The sequence below is a fragment of the Zea mays genome, chromosome 6, assembly GCF_902167145.1.
Source record: "Zea mays cultivar B73 chromosome 6, Zm-B73-REFERENCE-NAM-5.0, whole genome shotgun sequence".
Taxonomy (NCBI): Eukaryota; Viridiplantae; Streptophyta; class Magnoliopsida; order Poales; family Poaceae; genus Zea; species Zea mays.
Genome location: NC_050101.1, coordinates 158978093 through 158993263, shown reverse-complemented (window position 1 = coordinate 158993263; position 15171 = coordinate 158978093). Strand labels below are relative to the sequence as shown.

At 44.3% G+C, this 15171-nt stretch overlaps 2 protein-coding genes across 2 annotated transcripts; one reads left to right on the top strand and one right to left on the bottom strand.

Annotated features, from left to right (window-relative positions):
• The first annotated feature begins 132 nt into the window (after window positions 1-132).
• On the top strand, window positions 133-4122 carry LOC100274489 (uncharacterized). Its single transcript, NM_001148848.1, has 9 exons — window positions 133-783; window positions 1517-1573; window positions 1667-1757; window positions 1856-2016; window positions 2142-2269; window positions 2372-2509; window positions 2677-2769; window positions 3434-3539; window positions 3612-4122. Exons 1-9 carry the CDS (start codon window positions 615-617, stop codon window positions 3752-3754), a joined length of 1086 nt encoding a protein of 361 aa, NP_001142320.1. The 5' UTR covers window positions 133-614; the 3' UTR covers window positions 3755-4122.
• Window positions 4123-10897: 6775 nt separating this feature from the next.
• LOC100216773 (uncharacterized) lies at window positions 10898-12870 on the bottom strand. Its single transcript, NM_001143172.1, has 3 exons — window positions 12545-12870; window positions 12161-12438; window positions 10898-11666 (listed from the first exon to the last, which is right to left on the bottom strand). Exons 1-3 carry the CDS (start codon window positions 12747-12749, stop codon window positions 11130-11132), a joined length of 1020 nt encoding a protein of 339 aa, NP_001136644.1. The 5' UTR covers window positions 12750-12870; the 3' UTR covers window positions 10898-11129.
• Window positions 12871-15171: the final 2301 nt, after the last annotated feature.

Genomic DNA, 15171 nt, shown 5'->3' with positions numbered 1-15171 from the left:
TCTCTCCCTCCGTTCTTGGCCGCCTAGCGTCGCGGTATGGCGAAGACGCGGAACCCACCGGGTCCTGGTCTCCTTCCTGGCTTCCAAACGACCAAACCCCACGGTGCGGCACGGCAAAACCACGCGACCAACCATGCCCACACACCTCCATACCCACAGGGCACGAGCACAGGCGCCGGCGCGGCGTGTCCAAGCCTCCAAGGCCAAGAAACACAAACACCCACGCCTCGCGGACCCGGCCGCCCCCTCGCCCCGCCCGCATCCTGTCGACGACGACGACGTCGTCGTCGTCGTCGTCGTCGCCCTCTTTCCTTTCCCGCACAGCCGCGGCTCCATACGACCATACGGCAGCCAGCTAGTCTAGCTTCTCCGCCACAGCTCATCAGGGCGCAGCAACCGCAAACCCCACGCAGGCGACGAAAAGCTGCCGAGCCACCACCAGGCACCAGCAGAGGGGAGCAAGCGACCACGCGGGGGACCGCGCGACCGAGCCACTCCCCTCCCCTCCCTCCCTCTCTCTTCGCCTCCGGATCTCGCATGCGCGGTGGCCGCCGCCGCCGCCGCGCCCGACGGAGGAGGGCGAGGAGTCAGTGAGGGCGCTGGCCGGCGGCGTGATGGGGGGAGCGCAGCTGGTGGGGAGATGGGTGGAGTCGTACACGGGGATGTCGCCGGACAACATCAAGGGCCTGCTGCTCGCGCTCTCCTGCAGCCTCTTCATCGGCGCCAGCTTCATCGTCAAGAAGAAGGGGCTCAAGAAGGCTGGCGCGTCCGGCGTCCGAGCAGGTGAGGGTCCGCTCCTTCGGGCAGCTCTGGCCCTGGCTCTGCTTCGGTGGGACTATGCTTTCATTCAGCAGGATGCGGTTATGCTTCCTTTCGCTGCTGGCAGCTGGCGTGCTGCCCTTGCCGCTTTCGATCTGAGATCCTTGCACGTTGGATCTCAGTGGCGGTGTCGGTGGCTCGGAGTGCAGTTAGGACTTGGGGAGCTTAAGCACTGAGGTAGCACGGTGGTGGTAGTTTAGGTCGTGTGATGTTGGGAGCTGCTCTGTTACAACTTCAAAATGTACTTCAACCAGTAGTTGTTTACTCGGCTTGATCCGGGAAGATCATAGCAGCACATTTGGTTGTTGGGCGATGCATTTTGCCCAATGCTGTGCTGTGTTGCGATTAGCCGATTAGTTGCTTGTTCCCTACTGCTTCCATGATGCTTTGGCAAATTTGAAAATATCAAGCGCAATGGAATGGCGCGAATGCGCGGATGTCAAAAGGAAGGCATACTCATTTATTGAAATGTATCGATTTCAAAAGACACGTAAATATCCCTTTTGTTTGTCTTTTGCCATTCAAGAGTTGAAGACTTCCATTGATGCTCGGTCAACCATCTAACCATTGGCGTCTTTTTTAGTAGCTACTGAATTATGTAACTTCTGCATAGCCTGTTTTGCTTCTATTTTTCTAGATGGGTTGCAGCATTGTGTATTGCCTCATTAGTTACGCATACTTTTCTTATTTTCATCAGGTGTTGGTGGCTACTCATACTTGCTTGAGCCATTGTGGTGGGCAGGAATGGTAACAAGTGCGTCTCCTCTCTTCCTTGTGATGAATATGGTTCAACCATATTGACCTTGTTCTATTATTTTGTACTAATGATATCCGTACTCCGTTTCAGTGATTGTTGGCGAAATCGCTAACTTTGCAGCTTATGCTTTTGCTCCTGCTATCCTGGTCACTCCACTTGGTGCACTTAGCATAATTATCAGGTGAAAATTAGACTAATATGCGATCTCCAATTGGCACGTCAACATCTTTTACCGCTTAGGTTCCTGCAAATCTTATAGTTTGGGCATGTCTCATACAGTGCTGTTCTTGCCCATATTATGTTGCGGGAGAAACTTCATATATTTGGTATACTTGGCTGTATTCTTTGTGTGGTGGGTTCAACAACAATTGTGCTTCATGCCCCTCCAGAGCGTCAAATTGAGTCTGTGGCAGAAGTGTGGGATCTCGCTACTGAACCGGGTACTGTGCATTCTTCTTAATTTGCTACCCCGTGAGTTGAAACATACTAGTTTTTAGACATTACTCCTTGACTATCATCAACATGCTAATTTATCAGGTACTAAGGTTCAAATTGTATCCTGCAGCATTCCTATTCTATGCAGCTGTTGTATTTGCAGCAGCTTTTGTGCTCATATGCCATTTTGTCCCTCAGTATGGGCAGACACATATCATGGTATATATTGGCATATGTTCTCTTGTTGGATCTTTATCGGTATGCTTCTCATGTTTAACAGTTCTTTCCATGTGAATTCACATAACTATTCTCAAGAAGCTAGGACATAAATACTCTCCTGTATTGTCTTTGATTTGCCAGGTCATGAGTGTCAAAGCTCTTGGGATAGCCTTGAAGGTGACATTTTCAGGGATGAACCAGCTTGTCTATTCACAAACATGGGTGTTCTCATTTGTTGTAATCTTGTGCATCGTAACACAGATGAACTATCTAAACAAGGTAAGAATCTATGATCAACGCTATGCTCATATACAATAACCTGTAGTTGTGTCAAGAGAAATGGTTTTACTTAATGATTAGATCGTATAAAAACATTTGCTATTTGGATAATGGATATCTATGCATTTTGCTTCTGTCCTAAGCTTTACCAAAATTAAATTTTGCAGGCCCTCGACACATTCAATACTGCAGTTGTTTCACCCATATATTACACAATGTTTACATCCTTGACCATCTTGGCTAGTGTAATAATGTTCAAGGTAACAGATTCTGACCTTAAACGTGTTTGTTTACACAATTCTTACCAAGCTTTGACCTATCTATACTAAATCGATTTACTAAATCCTGCATAGTCTGAAGGTTTCAATCAGTACACCGTGTATTAATCTTTACTCTGAATGAGTCGCCTGTTTGTTTTAGTGTCTGGCATTTTCTTGATTGCGCATTGCTGGTACAATTCATCACACTAGATTAAACTAAAGTAAATACTCAGTATTTGCAAAATTGTTCTTATGCGTTTGTGATCTTATTGTGACACAACACATTTAAAATTTCAGTCTTACCCCCATTAAATTTTCATCCAACAACAACAACCAAACCTTTTAGTCCCAAGCAAGTTGGGGTAGGCTAGAGTTAAAACCGAACGGAAACCACGAGTCAAGGTTTAAACACATGGAATACTGTTTTCCCATCCATCACCCAAAATGAAAATCTGAGACTTTCAGTATTAATAAACAGCAAAAATTTAAGACTTGAGGACCTGTCAGACGTATCAGCCATGATAGAATCAGTGTCGAACACATTCTCGAGAAACCATAGAGTAGGAAACACTGCTGCATGAGATGAACCGTCATGGTGCACCAGCAACCTTTCTTCACAATGCTTTGGTACTGTTTTTTTAATGTGTACTCTGATTTCATACAGGATTGGGATCGTCAAAATCCAACGCAAATTGTTACAGAGATGTGTGGCTTCGTTACAATCCTTTCCGGGACTTTTCTTCTTCACAAGACAAAGGATATGGTGGATGGTATGTCTGCATTTACATTCCTTTGACCTGTAACTACTCATGTTCATAATGTCCTGTCGGCTCGCATCACAGGTCTCCCACCAAATTTACCAATTCGGCTTCCTAAACATGCGGATGAGGATGGCTATGCAGACGACATAATTCCTCTCAGATCTGCTGCTGACGGTATTCCACTCAGGTCGCCAAGGGCTACAGATTCATTTCGCTCGTCGTGATGTCCTGAGATTTGCAAGTGCGCTGAATCATGTAGATTCCAGGCTCATACCCAGCAGCCGTCAGTCTATATACATGGGAAGCGGAAAATATCCCCCAATTCACTCGGTTGGAGACCACAACGTAGGTTAACTGTAGGATTCAACAGGTAACAACTCGGCTAACCCCCCAACCCTAATTTGAGTCATTGGTACAGAATTTTGACGATTATATCAGTTGTATACTTATCCGGGTAACATCATCACCAAGATGACCAAGAATATATGTTTTGGGCTATATGTATATCGCGGTGAGCCATATAGGTTATTATGTTATATTGAATTGTTGTATTCTTTCAACACAAACACTCTGAATACAGGAAGAGTTGAACAAGCACATCATGCCGTTAACCATTTACCACTTTTATCTGAACACTTGATATCTAGCTGTTTCATCCTTCATTACATGATAAGTTCAAGGAGAATAAGCAGCTTGGATGCACATATGTGAATCCATCGCTCAACTGCCCTGTGAAACTGTATCCAAGAGCGAAATTCGGCATAATGTCGAATTAGTCGGTTGTGGCGTCAGGTGCCGTATCCTCTATGGATTTATACATTTTTGATAACTTTCGTTTCTCTTTCAGTAAGTTAATGGAAAACGATGACAGTCGCCGGTCACCTGTACCTACAAGCCTACACCATTACATGTTTGAGGCAGTTTTTCAATATAAATAAATTAGAAGCACAGAGCTGTCTAAAACGCAAAATCACCGTCCAAAATGATAGCTATGTCTCAATTTCATATTTAGGAGGCGTTGGGTTGTCCGGAAACGGTGACCTGGACAATTCCGAGCCACATTGTTTTTCTAATTTATGTAAGTTTTGATCACCTAAAAAATACCAAGGCCATTTCGGGAGAAACGAACAGGGCTAGCTGGAGATTGGAGGCATTAGAATGGCCAGCCAAGTCTTCATTCAACCTTGTCGGTCCCATAGCAGTTTCAGTTTTTTTTATACTGCACCTTGATAAAATTCTTGCCATTACAATTCTGTCTCTTTGGAGAAACACCATTACTATTCATCTAATTTGACCAATGCTACTTAACTATTTGAAAAGTAGTATGGTGCCATTAACTACGTCTCGTGTCCCACGTAGCTTCTTGTACACATACGGTTCTTGTGTATTTGCTGTATAGATCAAATTACACTCCTTTGATCCGTCCTCTCCCAAATCCCACCCAACCTACCTGAACTCTTGACATACCCAACCCAACCCATCTTGGTGATTCAAGCCAACGACAAGTTGGTGGTGATTCAAGCCGACGACAAGTCCATGGAGGCGCGACAAGTTGGTGGTGATTCAAGCCGATGACAAGTCCGTGGTGGCGCGCCTCTCTAACCTCTTCTCTTGTGGATCCATCCTCCCTATTCTCTTCTCGCGCACTCTTCAAGGTTGTCAAACATATATGGTTCAACTATTATAAGCAATGGTTGTGGACTATCTATTGCAACTCTCTCAGGTGTAACAAATATTAGGCCGTGCTCAGCAGTGTGTATATAGACGTGTAAAACAATGTTTTCACTGTAGACTACACGTTTTACAGAGTAGAGTTTGAAATAGGAACTATGATAGGGAGACATATGGATAGTCTAGTGGAAACAACCTTATTGGTGGTTGGATACCTATTGCATCTCACTCAGGTGTAGCGGCTATTATTGGTGGTGGACTAGCTACTGCATCTCCCTCAGGTGTATAGGTGTATTAGCTACGATAGGCACAAGTCATGTGCTAGGAAGTGCATGGACACTCAATCTATCTCCAATTTGTTTATTGTTGAACACTCCTAATAGCTGCGAAGACATCTCTGTCTTATACATCTTAAACATTTCTACAATCTGTCTCATCAATTAAGTGAACATCCTCATCAAACCTCTTATCAAAGTAACACAGATGCAATTTGCTTAGAACTCCATTTTATCTCATCATGAAAGCATTTCATTAGTGCATCTAGTGTAAAACTACCTACTTCCATATTCCAGCATATAGTTTTCCCTTTTGAATAGGATTTCCTACCATTCGGCTCCACTCTGACGAAATCTTGAACTGTAGTCTCTAGTGCGAACAAAGATCTACTAACAAAATAATTAATCGGTTCGAACAAAAGCATTCGTCCAACACAAATATACAAAACAAGCACGTGAGAGATTTTAGAGGCACATCTTGAACGGTCTTCGTCCATCTTGGAAGTTGGACCTTGATTCACCACTTCGCCTAGCTGCTACATGCGACCTTCACGACTGTTGACGACCTCAATTTTCATTGATGCCTTCCCAGGTGACCTCGACATCTAGTGTCACCATTGGATCAAATTCCAAGAGGCTCCTCAAATCAGTAGTTGTCAGAGAGAGAGAGAGAGATAGTTTACTTTCCAAAGTCACATTGGTGAATAGTAAAGGTGTTTCTCCAAAGAGACATAATTGCAATGGCAAAAATCTAAACAACCCTTTATTCAATCTAATTATGCGCCTTCTAGTGAGATGATGAGATATGATGACAATCAAAGAGGCTAATATAAAAAAGTTTGTTGCAAGTGCCTTCATTTGTTAAGAAATCCTAAATATTATAATTAGCATCTTGCTAGATTATTGAGTTATATTAGTCAGATGGTGTACTTGATTGAGTTTTGAGTCTGGTTTATTCAACTCCACTCATACATGTAATGGTTATGTCTGAACCGTGTCTCCAGTAGTCTAATGGAGTTCAACTAATGTCCCGGTGTATGTCTATGTGTCTAAGACTGTATATATGACATAGGGGCCGACCACACGATGATAGACATCGATTTACCCTGAATTACTCTATTTTGCTTGGAGCATGGGGAAAAAAGTTCTATGCATATATCCACACAAACAGAAGTCATAATTATCATTTAAACACCCCATGATAAATTAATATCTGGCATGTTCGCTTGGTTTTAATCCGTACCGGTTTCTACTGCTTCTATAGTGTTTTGTCTCTATGGATTGCATGTAGCAGTTCAAACAATTGGCTTTAATCCGCAGCGATCGTCTTTTAGAATTTATCCATATAATTAGTTTTATGATTAGGCTATATTTAATATCCGTAACTATCATTTAAACACTGGGAATGACATTAAGTTAGTAGAACTATGAGTGGTAATGGGTTCTAAATTGTACACCATAAAATTTAAGAATTGAATTAGATTAGGATCAGACTCTATTTATATTAATTTTTGAACTAAAATTAATTAAAGGCTCAAACCTGGAGTATTTGGTTTATAGGGACTAATTTTTAGTTATATATTTTATTTTAGTGCCTTAGATACGGTAAAATCCTAGAAAACCAAACACCCCTTGTATGAAAAAACATTTGGACCCTACCCTACGTACAGTCAAACACACCCCTCGCGGGCAAAGCTCGAGCTCTGATCGCCACCGCGCAGGCGGGTACGGCGGTCAGCGGCGCACGCACGCACGCCCCGCCGACCAAAGAGAGAAGCAGCGGGGGCGTACGGCAAGGCGTCGCGACAACGACTCGTGTAGACGTGCAGATGTCGACCGCAACACCGCGTCTCGTGCGTATTGATGCCCACGTGCCAAATTGACCGAGCTTTGAAGATGTGGTTCGGTGCCTGCACACGACCGCTCCTGCACGGTTGCGTGCCGATCGTGCGGTCGTGCCCCTACGCACCCAGCACATGGTGCTGCCACGTACGGAGGATTGGCCGTGGAATGCGCTTGTGATGGAGAGAGAGAGAGAGAGAGGAGTGGATATGTACAAACGGCGAGGAGGCACAAATTGTTGGGAAAAGTTTGATGTGTGGAATTTGCTTGAAGGAGTTGAAGAGTTTGCAGGTTCAGGCAACCTCTGATCCGTCATGTAGGAGCATCCGCCACGTAAGTTACGCGGCGAACGAGCACGCACGCAATATAAAACTGTGGCTCATGTTGACTCTCGCAGTCGCAGGTACGGTCCAGAGGGTTCTTGCCGGCGGGCATCGCGGCCTTGTTGCGGAGGCGGCGAGCGATCTCGATATCGACCTGAGCCCAAACGGCGGTGCTTTATCCGCGACGATACGCTCAGGGGACCACGACTCCGTGAACGTGAGGGTTAGAAGAACTTGGAGGCCTGGAGGCACGACCCGAGTGCGGACAACAATTTTGCGCTTACAATGCAAAAAATATATCATAATTTGTATACACTTTCATAGAAATCACTCGTAACAACCGCAGTTCCGTATTGGATTTCTTGCGTATCAGCTTGTACTAATTCTATAGTTTTTGTCTCTATATATATATTACAGCTGAATAGTTGGTTTTAATTCAAAGCGGACAGCTTCAGACGTTTTTCTTTTCACTTCGTCCGACCCACCCTCTCTTCCCGCGCCACTATCCATAAATCGGGCGTGCGGCCTGTTTGGTTCATGACTAAATGTGCCACATTTTTACCTGTTTGATTCATAACTAAATGTGTCACGCTTTATATAAGGTAAGTTGTTAACAACTAATCTTAAACGGAAAAAGTTAAGTAAATTGTTGCAAGTTAGACAGCGAACCAAACAGTCACCGAGTCCACTACATATATCGAGATCCATCTAATCAAACGAGAACGTGAAATATGTGATTGATGTGCTTATATACATGTAAAAAAGGATAGCTAGCATTAACATAAAAAAGGATAGCTAGCAGCCTGCCTGCCTGGCTGCACATATGCAACACATGGCACGTATACGTGGCTTGCAGCAACGGATGGGTCGTCGAGACAACGGCCAATTGACACATCACACCATCTCATCGTGGTACACGCGCCTTCTCAAAACATCGTGGTACAAAATATCGGTCGCTATCGCTACCTCATATCAGACTTTTACCGTCGGATAAAAAATAATATCAATGACGAGGTTTGCAATAACTGTCAGTTTACCCCCAAAAAAAACCCGGTAATAGTATCGATCTTCACTGCGTTTTTTTTTATTTCTATCCAGCAGTAATACCGTTATGATTACTGTCGATCCTAGACTACAATGACAAAATATTGAGATGTGTTCAATAATACACAAGCTAGCCGATATTATTACACACCTATAATTATTACTGCCAGCTAGCTATTACATTGAACCGGCAATGTTTATTAGAACTCTACCGACGACTCTGTACTTATTACGCCGGCAATGATCCTAAGCACATCGTTGCAGGATAAAGTATTGGCATGACAGTGATATACTCCCCCCGTTCAAAGTGATTTAGTCGTTTTAGATTTATCCAAATGTCTTACAAGATTCTACAATATAAAAGTAAAGTTACAAGATTTATCATGACTTAAACCAACATAATATGTTATTTTTTAGTTTAAAATAATTTAATTTTATATATATTGTTGGTCAAAGTTTAAATAGTTTAGCTTAGAATAAACCTAAAACAACTAATTCATGTGGACTGACGGAATAATTTTCTTATATTATTATTTGATATTTCAATTGTTATTTTTGTGGGATCCTTTTTCTTTATGGCTACTAAACTCACGTACATCACAAATTCATCAAAATTTATATTCATGTATACCGTATATGTCATAATAAAGATGTTAATAGTTTATTGATGATTGTAATCTTTTTCTCCCTAAACCATACAAGTAACTGAACCATACATGATCCTTTTTTTTACTTAACACCTCTAGTGTAATAAAGGCTGCTAGCTCATCTTATAATCCATGTCTCAGAAGTTACCGGGCTGTCGTTGTGGCCATGTTCCGTCGTTGAAGTAAGGTAATATCAAAATGCACAAATGATAGACAAAAGAGTAGTGTATTCTTATTGAATTAACAAACATACATGATATAGAAAGCATATAGACCATTCTATATCGTTCAATTGTGCTCGCGCTGATTTTTTTTGATAAACGAAGATTTTATTCATAGTTTCAAGTACATTACATCGAGGTGTTACAAGTGCATTGCGCATATTACTTAGAACACACATTCATTGATAGCCTTGATTATTATAGGGTTTGCATATCCATATAATCAACCTTTGATATGCCTCAACATGTCCATTTTTTCTTACCATTGTTTGGCATCATGAAGTGTCAAAGGCAGCAATATTAGAACCTTTAATAATGTGCTATTTCACTAAAATAATTATATGACATTAACTTCACTTACATGTTAGCACTATGATAGCACTGTGATTAGGTGCTTGATATAAAAATATGGCCTTCTCTTCGAGTCCCACACCTCGATACTTGATTCAACAAGGTTGATATATATGATGATAAAATGGAGCATGTACTCCTAACGTCATACTTCATGAATAATCTATTGTTCTTATGCTTCATGTTGGTTTTGGCATGTTTGAGCAAAGTCTTGGTTTTCGTTATTATGGTGTAAATTTCCTTCATTTGCGTTGGGTATTGTTTTCTTCGCGAGTGTGGCCATTGTATTGCTGTTATTTAGATGGCCATGTCGAGCTCGCACAAATGATGGACACCAAATGTTGTGTTTTTCTCAAAGCAACACTTTAGATTGAGTAAAGCAATATCAGTACTCCCTCCGTTTCTTTTTATTAGTCGCCGGATAGTGCAAATTTGCACTATCCGACGACTAATAAACAGAAACAGAGGGAGTACATCGTAGACAAATTACAATAATTGTAGATATAAGTACATTTTTTTGTCTTCCCCAATATCACAAATGTTCTCAGTTCTATACTTCGAGCATATAGCTTCGTATAAAGTCTTCGTTTGGTGAGACTTTGCTTTGTGTAAAAAGTGATTGAGAATGAAGGAAGCCTTGCACAGTCTTTGTGAGTGCGCGAAGCTCCGCGGAGACTTCGTGGGTGGGTGAGGCTCGCGTGAAGACTTCACCGATGAAGCTTCACGATGATCCTTTGATATTGGATTATGGCTTGCTCCAAACATTGGCGACTGATCAGAGTTTGTAGGCATGGTTTGTCATAAACGTTCGATAGTTGTTTCTTTAGTTTCAATGCACCTACATATTTGCTAGTTAATTATTTAGGCAGCCTGCAATGTGGGCAGGGAGATGGCATTGATCATGCATGTCATGTTCAGATGTCCGGTGGCAACTGTCCTTAAAAAAATGTCCGATGGCAACTGGTGTGCGGGTTGCAGGATGGACCAGCAGATATAAATATTATTCCATACTCTATATATAAGCAAAACATATATACTCGAGTATGTGTATGTCTCTCTATATAGAGAGAGTACTAATTCAAGTATACAAAAATCCCAGTACCAAATCAATCGCATATAAACAGTTTAATTCAACTCGTAGCAGCAATAATCCTGTAGTCCAGCTCCATGATCATTCACAAGCCGACATGGCCTCATCGCCGGCGGCTCGGACCAGTCATCTTTCTCAGTACGGCTTGCCCCAGTATGTGAGGATGTCCTGGAGCAGCGGGTCGCCGGCGGGCAGCCCTACCCCCACCGCCGCGGAGCCGAGCTGATGCCCGCCAAGCCCCAGCATCGAGCCGGCCGGGTTGATTCCCGGGCCGGCGCCGGCGGCGAAAGTGCGCTCCCACTCGGCGATCTTGGGCTGGCTCTGTACCTCAGGCCGCTCGCCGCCGCCGCCGCCGCACGACGACGTGGCGGCCAGCGCGTGGCCCGAGCAGCTCGAGTCCGCGCCGTGCGCCCGGGGCATCGAGTCGGACGGCCGGACCTCGTAGTACGCCGCCAGCTCCGAGAACGGCAGCGGCGCGTACCCCGTCCCGGCCGCGGCCGTTGCCGTTGCCGTGGCAGACGGCAGCACGGACGGCTTCTGCTCCGGCGGCGAGCCCATGGACATGGACCCCAGCGCGCCCTGGCTGCTGGCCTCGGCCCTGCCGCCGGCTCCGGTCGGCTTCTCCAGCGCGCCTTTCTTGTTGTAGATTCGGCACAGCACCCAATCATCCAACTGCAACAGCAAAAAAAAAACCGAGAGGAAAAAAATCTTAATCACGCCCATACCACCAAATCTATCCATCCAACAAAAAGGTAGAACAATTATACGATTTTCTTGGCGATGAAATGTATAGGCACTATTGATGCGTCGCTTTCGACCGTATCGGATCGCTGTCGTAGCTCGCAAAAGCGCAAGAGATAATTGGCGGTTGAAGGAGATGACGCACGGCGCAGCATCTCCAGGGTTCACACCGGAGAGAAATGGGTCTCGCCGTCCTTTTTATCGGCGACTAGCTAGCTAGTGAAAATCCGACTGCTAATAATTATTCTTTGTGATCCATACGTTACGTTCTTATCTCAACTTTTTCTTTGTTGATACGGCAGTGACAGGAGATATATATTATTAACAAATAATAATATATACGAGCAAGAGATAATTTTCTGCACAGAAACGAATGAGATATTCTGGTGGACGCGCCGGCCGGAACTCGATCGATCGCAACGTACCCTGAGGCTGTTGTTCTTCTTGCGGGCGGTGCGGTCGACGTCGGCGAGGCGGTACTCATGCATGATCCAGTTGGTCTTGTCGCCCTTGGGCGCCTTGCCGGCGTAGAAGACGAGAGCCTTCTTGATGGCCACCGGCTTCGGCGTGCCCACCGGCTTGTCTGCGCCGGTGGCCTTCCAGTACCCGGCGCCGGCGGCGCGGTTCGGCCGCGACCCGTTCGGGTACTTGCGGTCCCGCGGGGAGAAGAAGTACCACTCCTTCTCGCCGTACAGCGCCATCCCTGCACAGACAGCAGTAGTACCGAGATCAGGAGTCAGCAGCAGGTACAGGGCGAGCTAAGAAACCTGGAACAACGACTGCGTGGAGCGGCGGCGGACGACACGTACTTGGGAGCTGCCAGGGATCGTGCTTGTATAGGTCGACCTCGGCGATGATGGGCACGGAGATGGGCAGCCCGGCGCAGCGCCGGCAGAGGTAGTGCACCACCAGCTCCTCATCCGTCGGGTGGAACCGGAACCCCGGCGGTAGCTGCAGCTCCTGCGACTGCGCCGCCGCCGCCGCCGGCACTCTGCCTCCGCCACCGCTGCTCATAGCTCCTCGACAGCTGGTTGCGTTTCTCCTCCGGCCGACGCGCCGCTTCCGAAACCGTGACTGCTCGGATCACTTTCGCAGCTCTAATAGCGAGCCGGGTCAAATCAGCCGCCGATTCGACCACTTTCTCTCGCGAAAGGCATGAAACAATGCGCCGTGCTGCACGCGCGCCATATATAGCGCGCAGGGACGCTGTGCGGGCGCCAAGCGATAGCGACCATCAACGGAGACACGTGGTGGGCATCGGGCGCCTGAGGGCTTCAGTCAGTGCTGACGACAGAACGCTTGGACGTGGGCATGCACGGCAGGAGCTGCGGGTGGAAAGTGAAGGTCTGCAAGAAAAAAAAATGCACGTCATGTGCTATTTAACGGGAGTTTGACGATTAAGAGCATCTCCAGCAGTTCACTAGAAAATAACTCATCAAAATCAATTTTAAAAGGCATCTAAAAAATTATTAGAGGTAGATTTTAATCTATTCTCCAACGTATCCATTAAAGCGACATATTGTTTCTAGAGAGCCTAAAAAACCTCTCATTTGTATTGCAAATGAGGAAGTTTTAAGGACTATGAAAAAATTCGGAGCGTTTTAAGGGAATTGTTGAAGACACATTTTTGTGTTTTACCAAGAAAAACTTAATTTAGGAGAGACTTCTAAAAAGCTCTTGAAGATGCTCTAAGATTATGTACAATCAGATGACTCAAAATAGTATATAAAAATTAAAATACTACATCACTTAAAATGTTTAGGTGTTTAGAACACTAAAAACAGTAATTTAGGAAGTAAATTATATTATTAGAAAAAAATATTCATAATGATGTATAAAATAAGGATAGGACACTAGTCTTGGGTGTTTTCATGGTGTGCCATACTTTTTAAATAAAGATTCGTAAAATAGGGTACGTTGAGCTGTTTTTATGAGTTGGCGTGTTCGCTTCGGATTAAATCAGTTGTTTGAACTGTTGCAGCTGTAATTCATAAAGACAAAACAATGTAGAAGTCGATACGGATTAAAACCAAGCAAACAAACTGTAAATCCTATATTTTAAGATTTGGCAATGATTTAATGCGTTGTTAGAGATGCTATAATATATACTTCCTCTGTTCTATCTTTATAGCCCTTTTTCGTCCACATTCAAATCAATTATAATAAATAAAAATATAAATATGCGTACAAACCATATTCATAAATTAAATAATTAATATATATTTAGTCTAAAATGAATATAGATAAAAATTTAAAATAAGTTTAGATTTAGATAAAGAGGTGATTTGGATGACCTCACAGTTTAAGTAAAAATCTCTACTACTTATTAAGACTGCAAGAGTAGTCTGTCATTCCCGTGTACTGCCACCATTCACATTTCTTGTTCTGCATTTCTCATTCTCATGTTCTGTCTTTCTCATTCCTCCCTCCCCGCAAAGCTCATTCTCATTCTTATTCCCCCGTACAACCCACGTCTAGCTAAAATTAAAAAAACACACATGTCCTCAAGGGGATTTGAACCCATGATCTCTCAAGCAAAGGCCAAGAGTAGCTACCGCTACATCACATGTGTGTTTATGTCTACATCTAAGACAGGAAATACATCTACTACATCTCTCACCAAGTTCACTTGCTACCCTTGCACAATGCGTAGTAGCAGATAAGTATCACCGAGATTCTTGAATTATGGAGGTAATATTATTTAAAGAAGAGCTTTGCATGCAATTTCTTTTGTTTGAATAATGTATTATACTTAAATTCCCATTTTTGCATGCGTGACATTTTTTCTTCGTAATATTTTTTCCATGGATCAGACTTGTGAGTCATTTTCATAAACCAACGCTAAGCATGAATCTATGTTTCTTACTTGAAACCCCGAACAAACACCATGAGCAGGAGGCACTCGTGTTGGCGTCGCTCATCGATGACGAGAAGAAGCTTGGCGACTGTCAGTTCGACCTCTAGAAGCAGTCCTACCTGGTCGCATGCGCCGCTGTGTACGACAAGCTCCCGCGAAGCCGTCGCTTGGACGCGGTCCAAAGCAACTGCACCACGCTGTCCATCGTTAAGCAAGGGGCCTCATGGTTGTCGCCAACGTCGACGAGAGTTGTTCTGGACACCGCATCCGACGACGACGCCATCACGTCGTCCAGCTCATCATCCACCTGAAGCCCAACCTGCCACGTAAGTCGCTACTGACCGGACATGAATTCTTGTGCGCTAGGACGATGAACGTTGCTGACGTTGTGTGAGTGTCCTCAAACATGATGTATATAGTGGACTAGCGCATCCGGTGATGCAACGGTCAGGGGTACTATCTCGCTGATGAGCTCGGGGTGCACTTCGTTTGGCATCCCAACCAAGAGTCATCGGTACTTGTCATGTCGCGCGCGTTCGACGACTACTATATCGAGGATTGTAACGTCATCTTGGCGCC

Coding starts and splice junctions, on each gene's coding strand:
- LOC100216773 (NM_001143172.1), bottom strand. CDS start 12,749: ATGAGCAGCGGTGGCGGAGGCAGAGTGCCGGCGGCGGCGGCGGCGCAG. Junction 12,439..12,544: donor CGATCCCTGGCAGCTCCCAA/GTACGTGTCGTC, acceptor CTGTCTGTGCAG/GGATGGCGCTGTACGGCGAG. Junction 11,667..12,160: donor AGAAGAACAACAGCCTCAGG/GTACGTTGCGAT, acceptor TTGCTGTTGCAG/TTGGATGATTGGGTGCTGTG.
- LOC100274489 (NM_001148848.1), top strand. CDS start 615: ATGGGGGGAGCGCAGCTGGTGGGGAGATGGGTGGAGTCGTACACGGGG. Junction 784..1,516: donor CGCGTCCGGCGTCCGAGCAG/GTGAGGGTCCGC, acceptor TATTTTCATCAG/GTGTTGGTGGCTACTCATAC. Junction 2,770..3,433: donor CTAGTGTAATAATGTTCAAG/GTAACAGATTCT, acceptor GATTTCATACAG/GATTGGGATCGTCAAAATCC.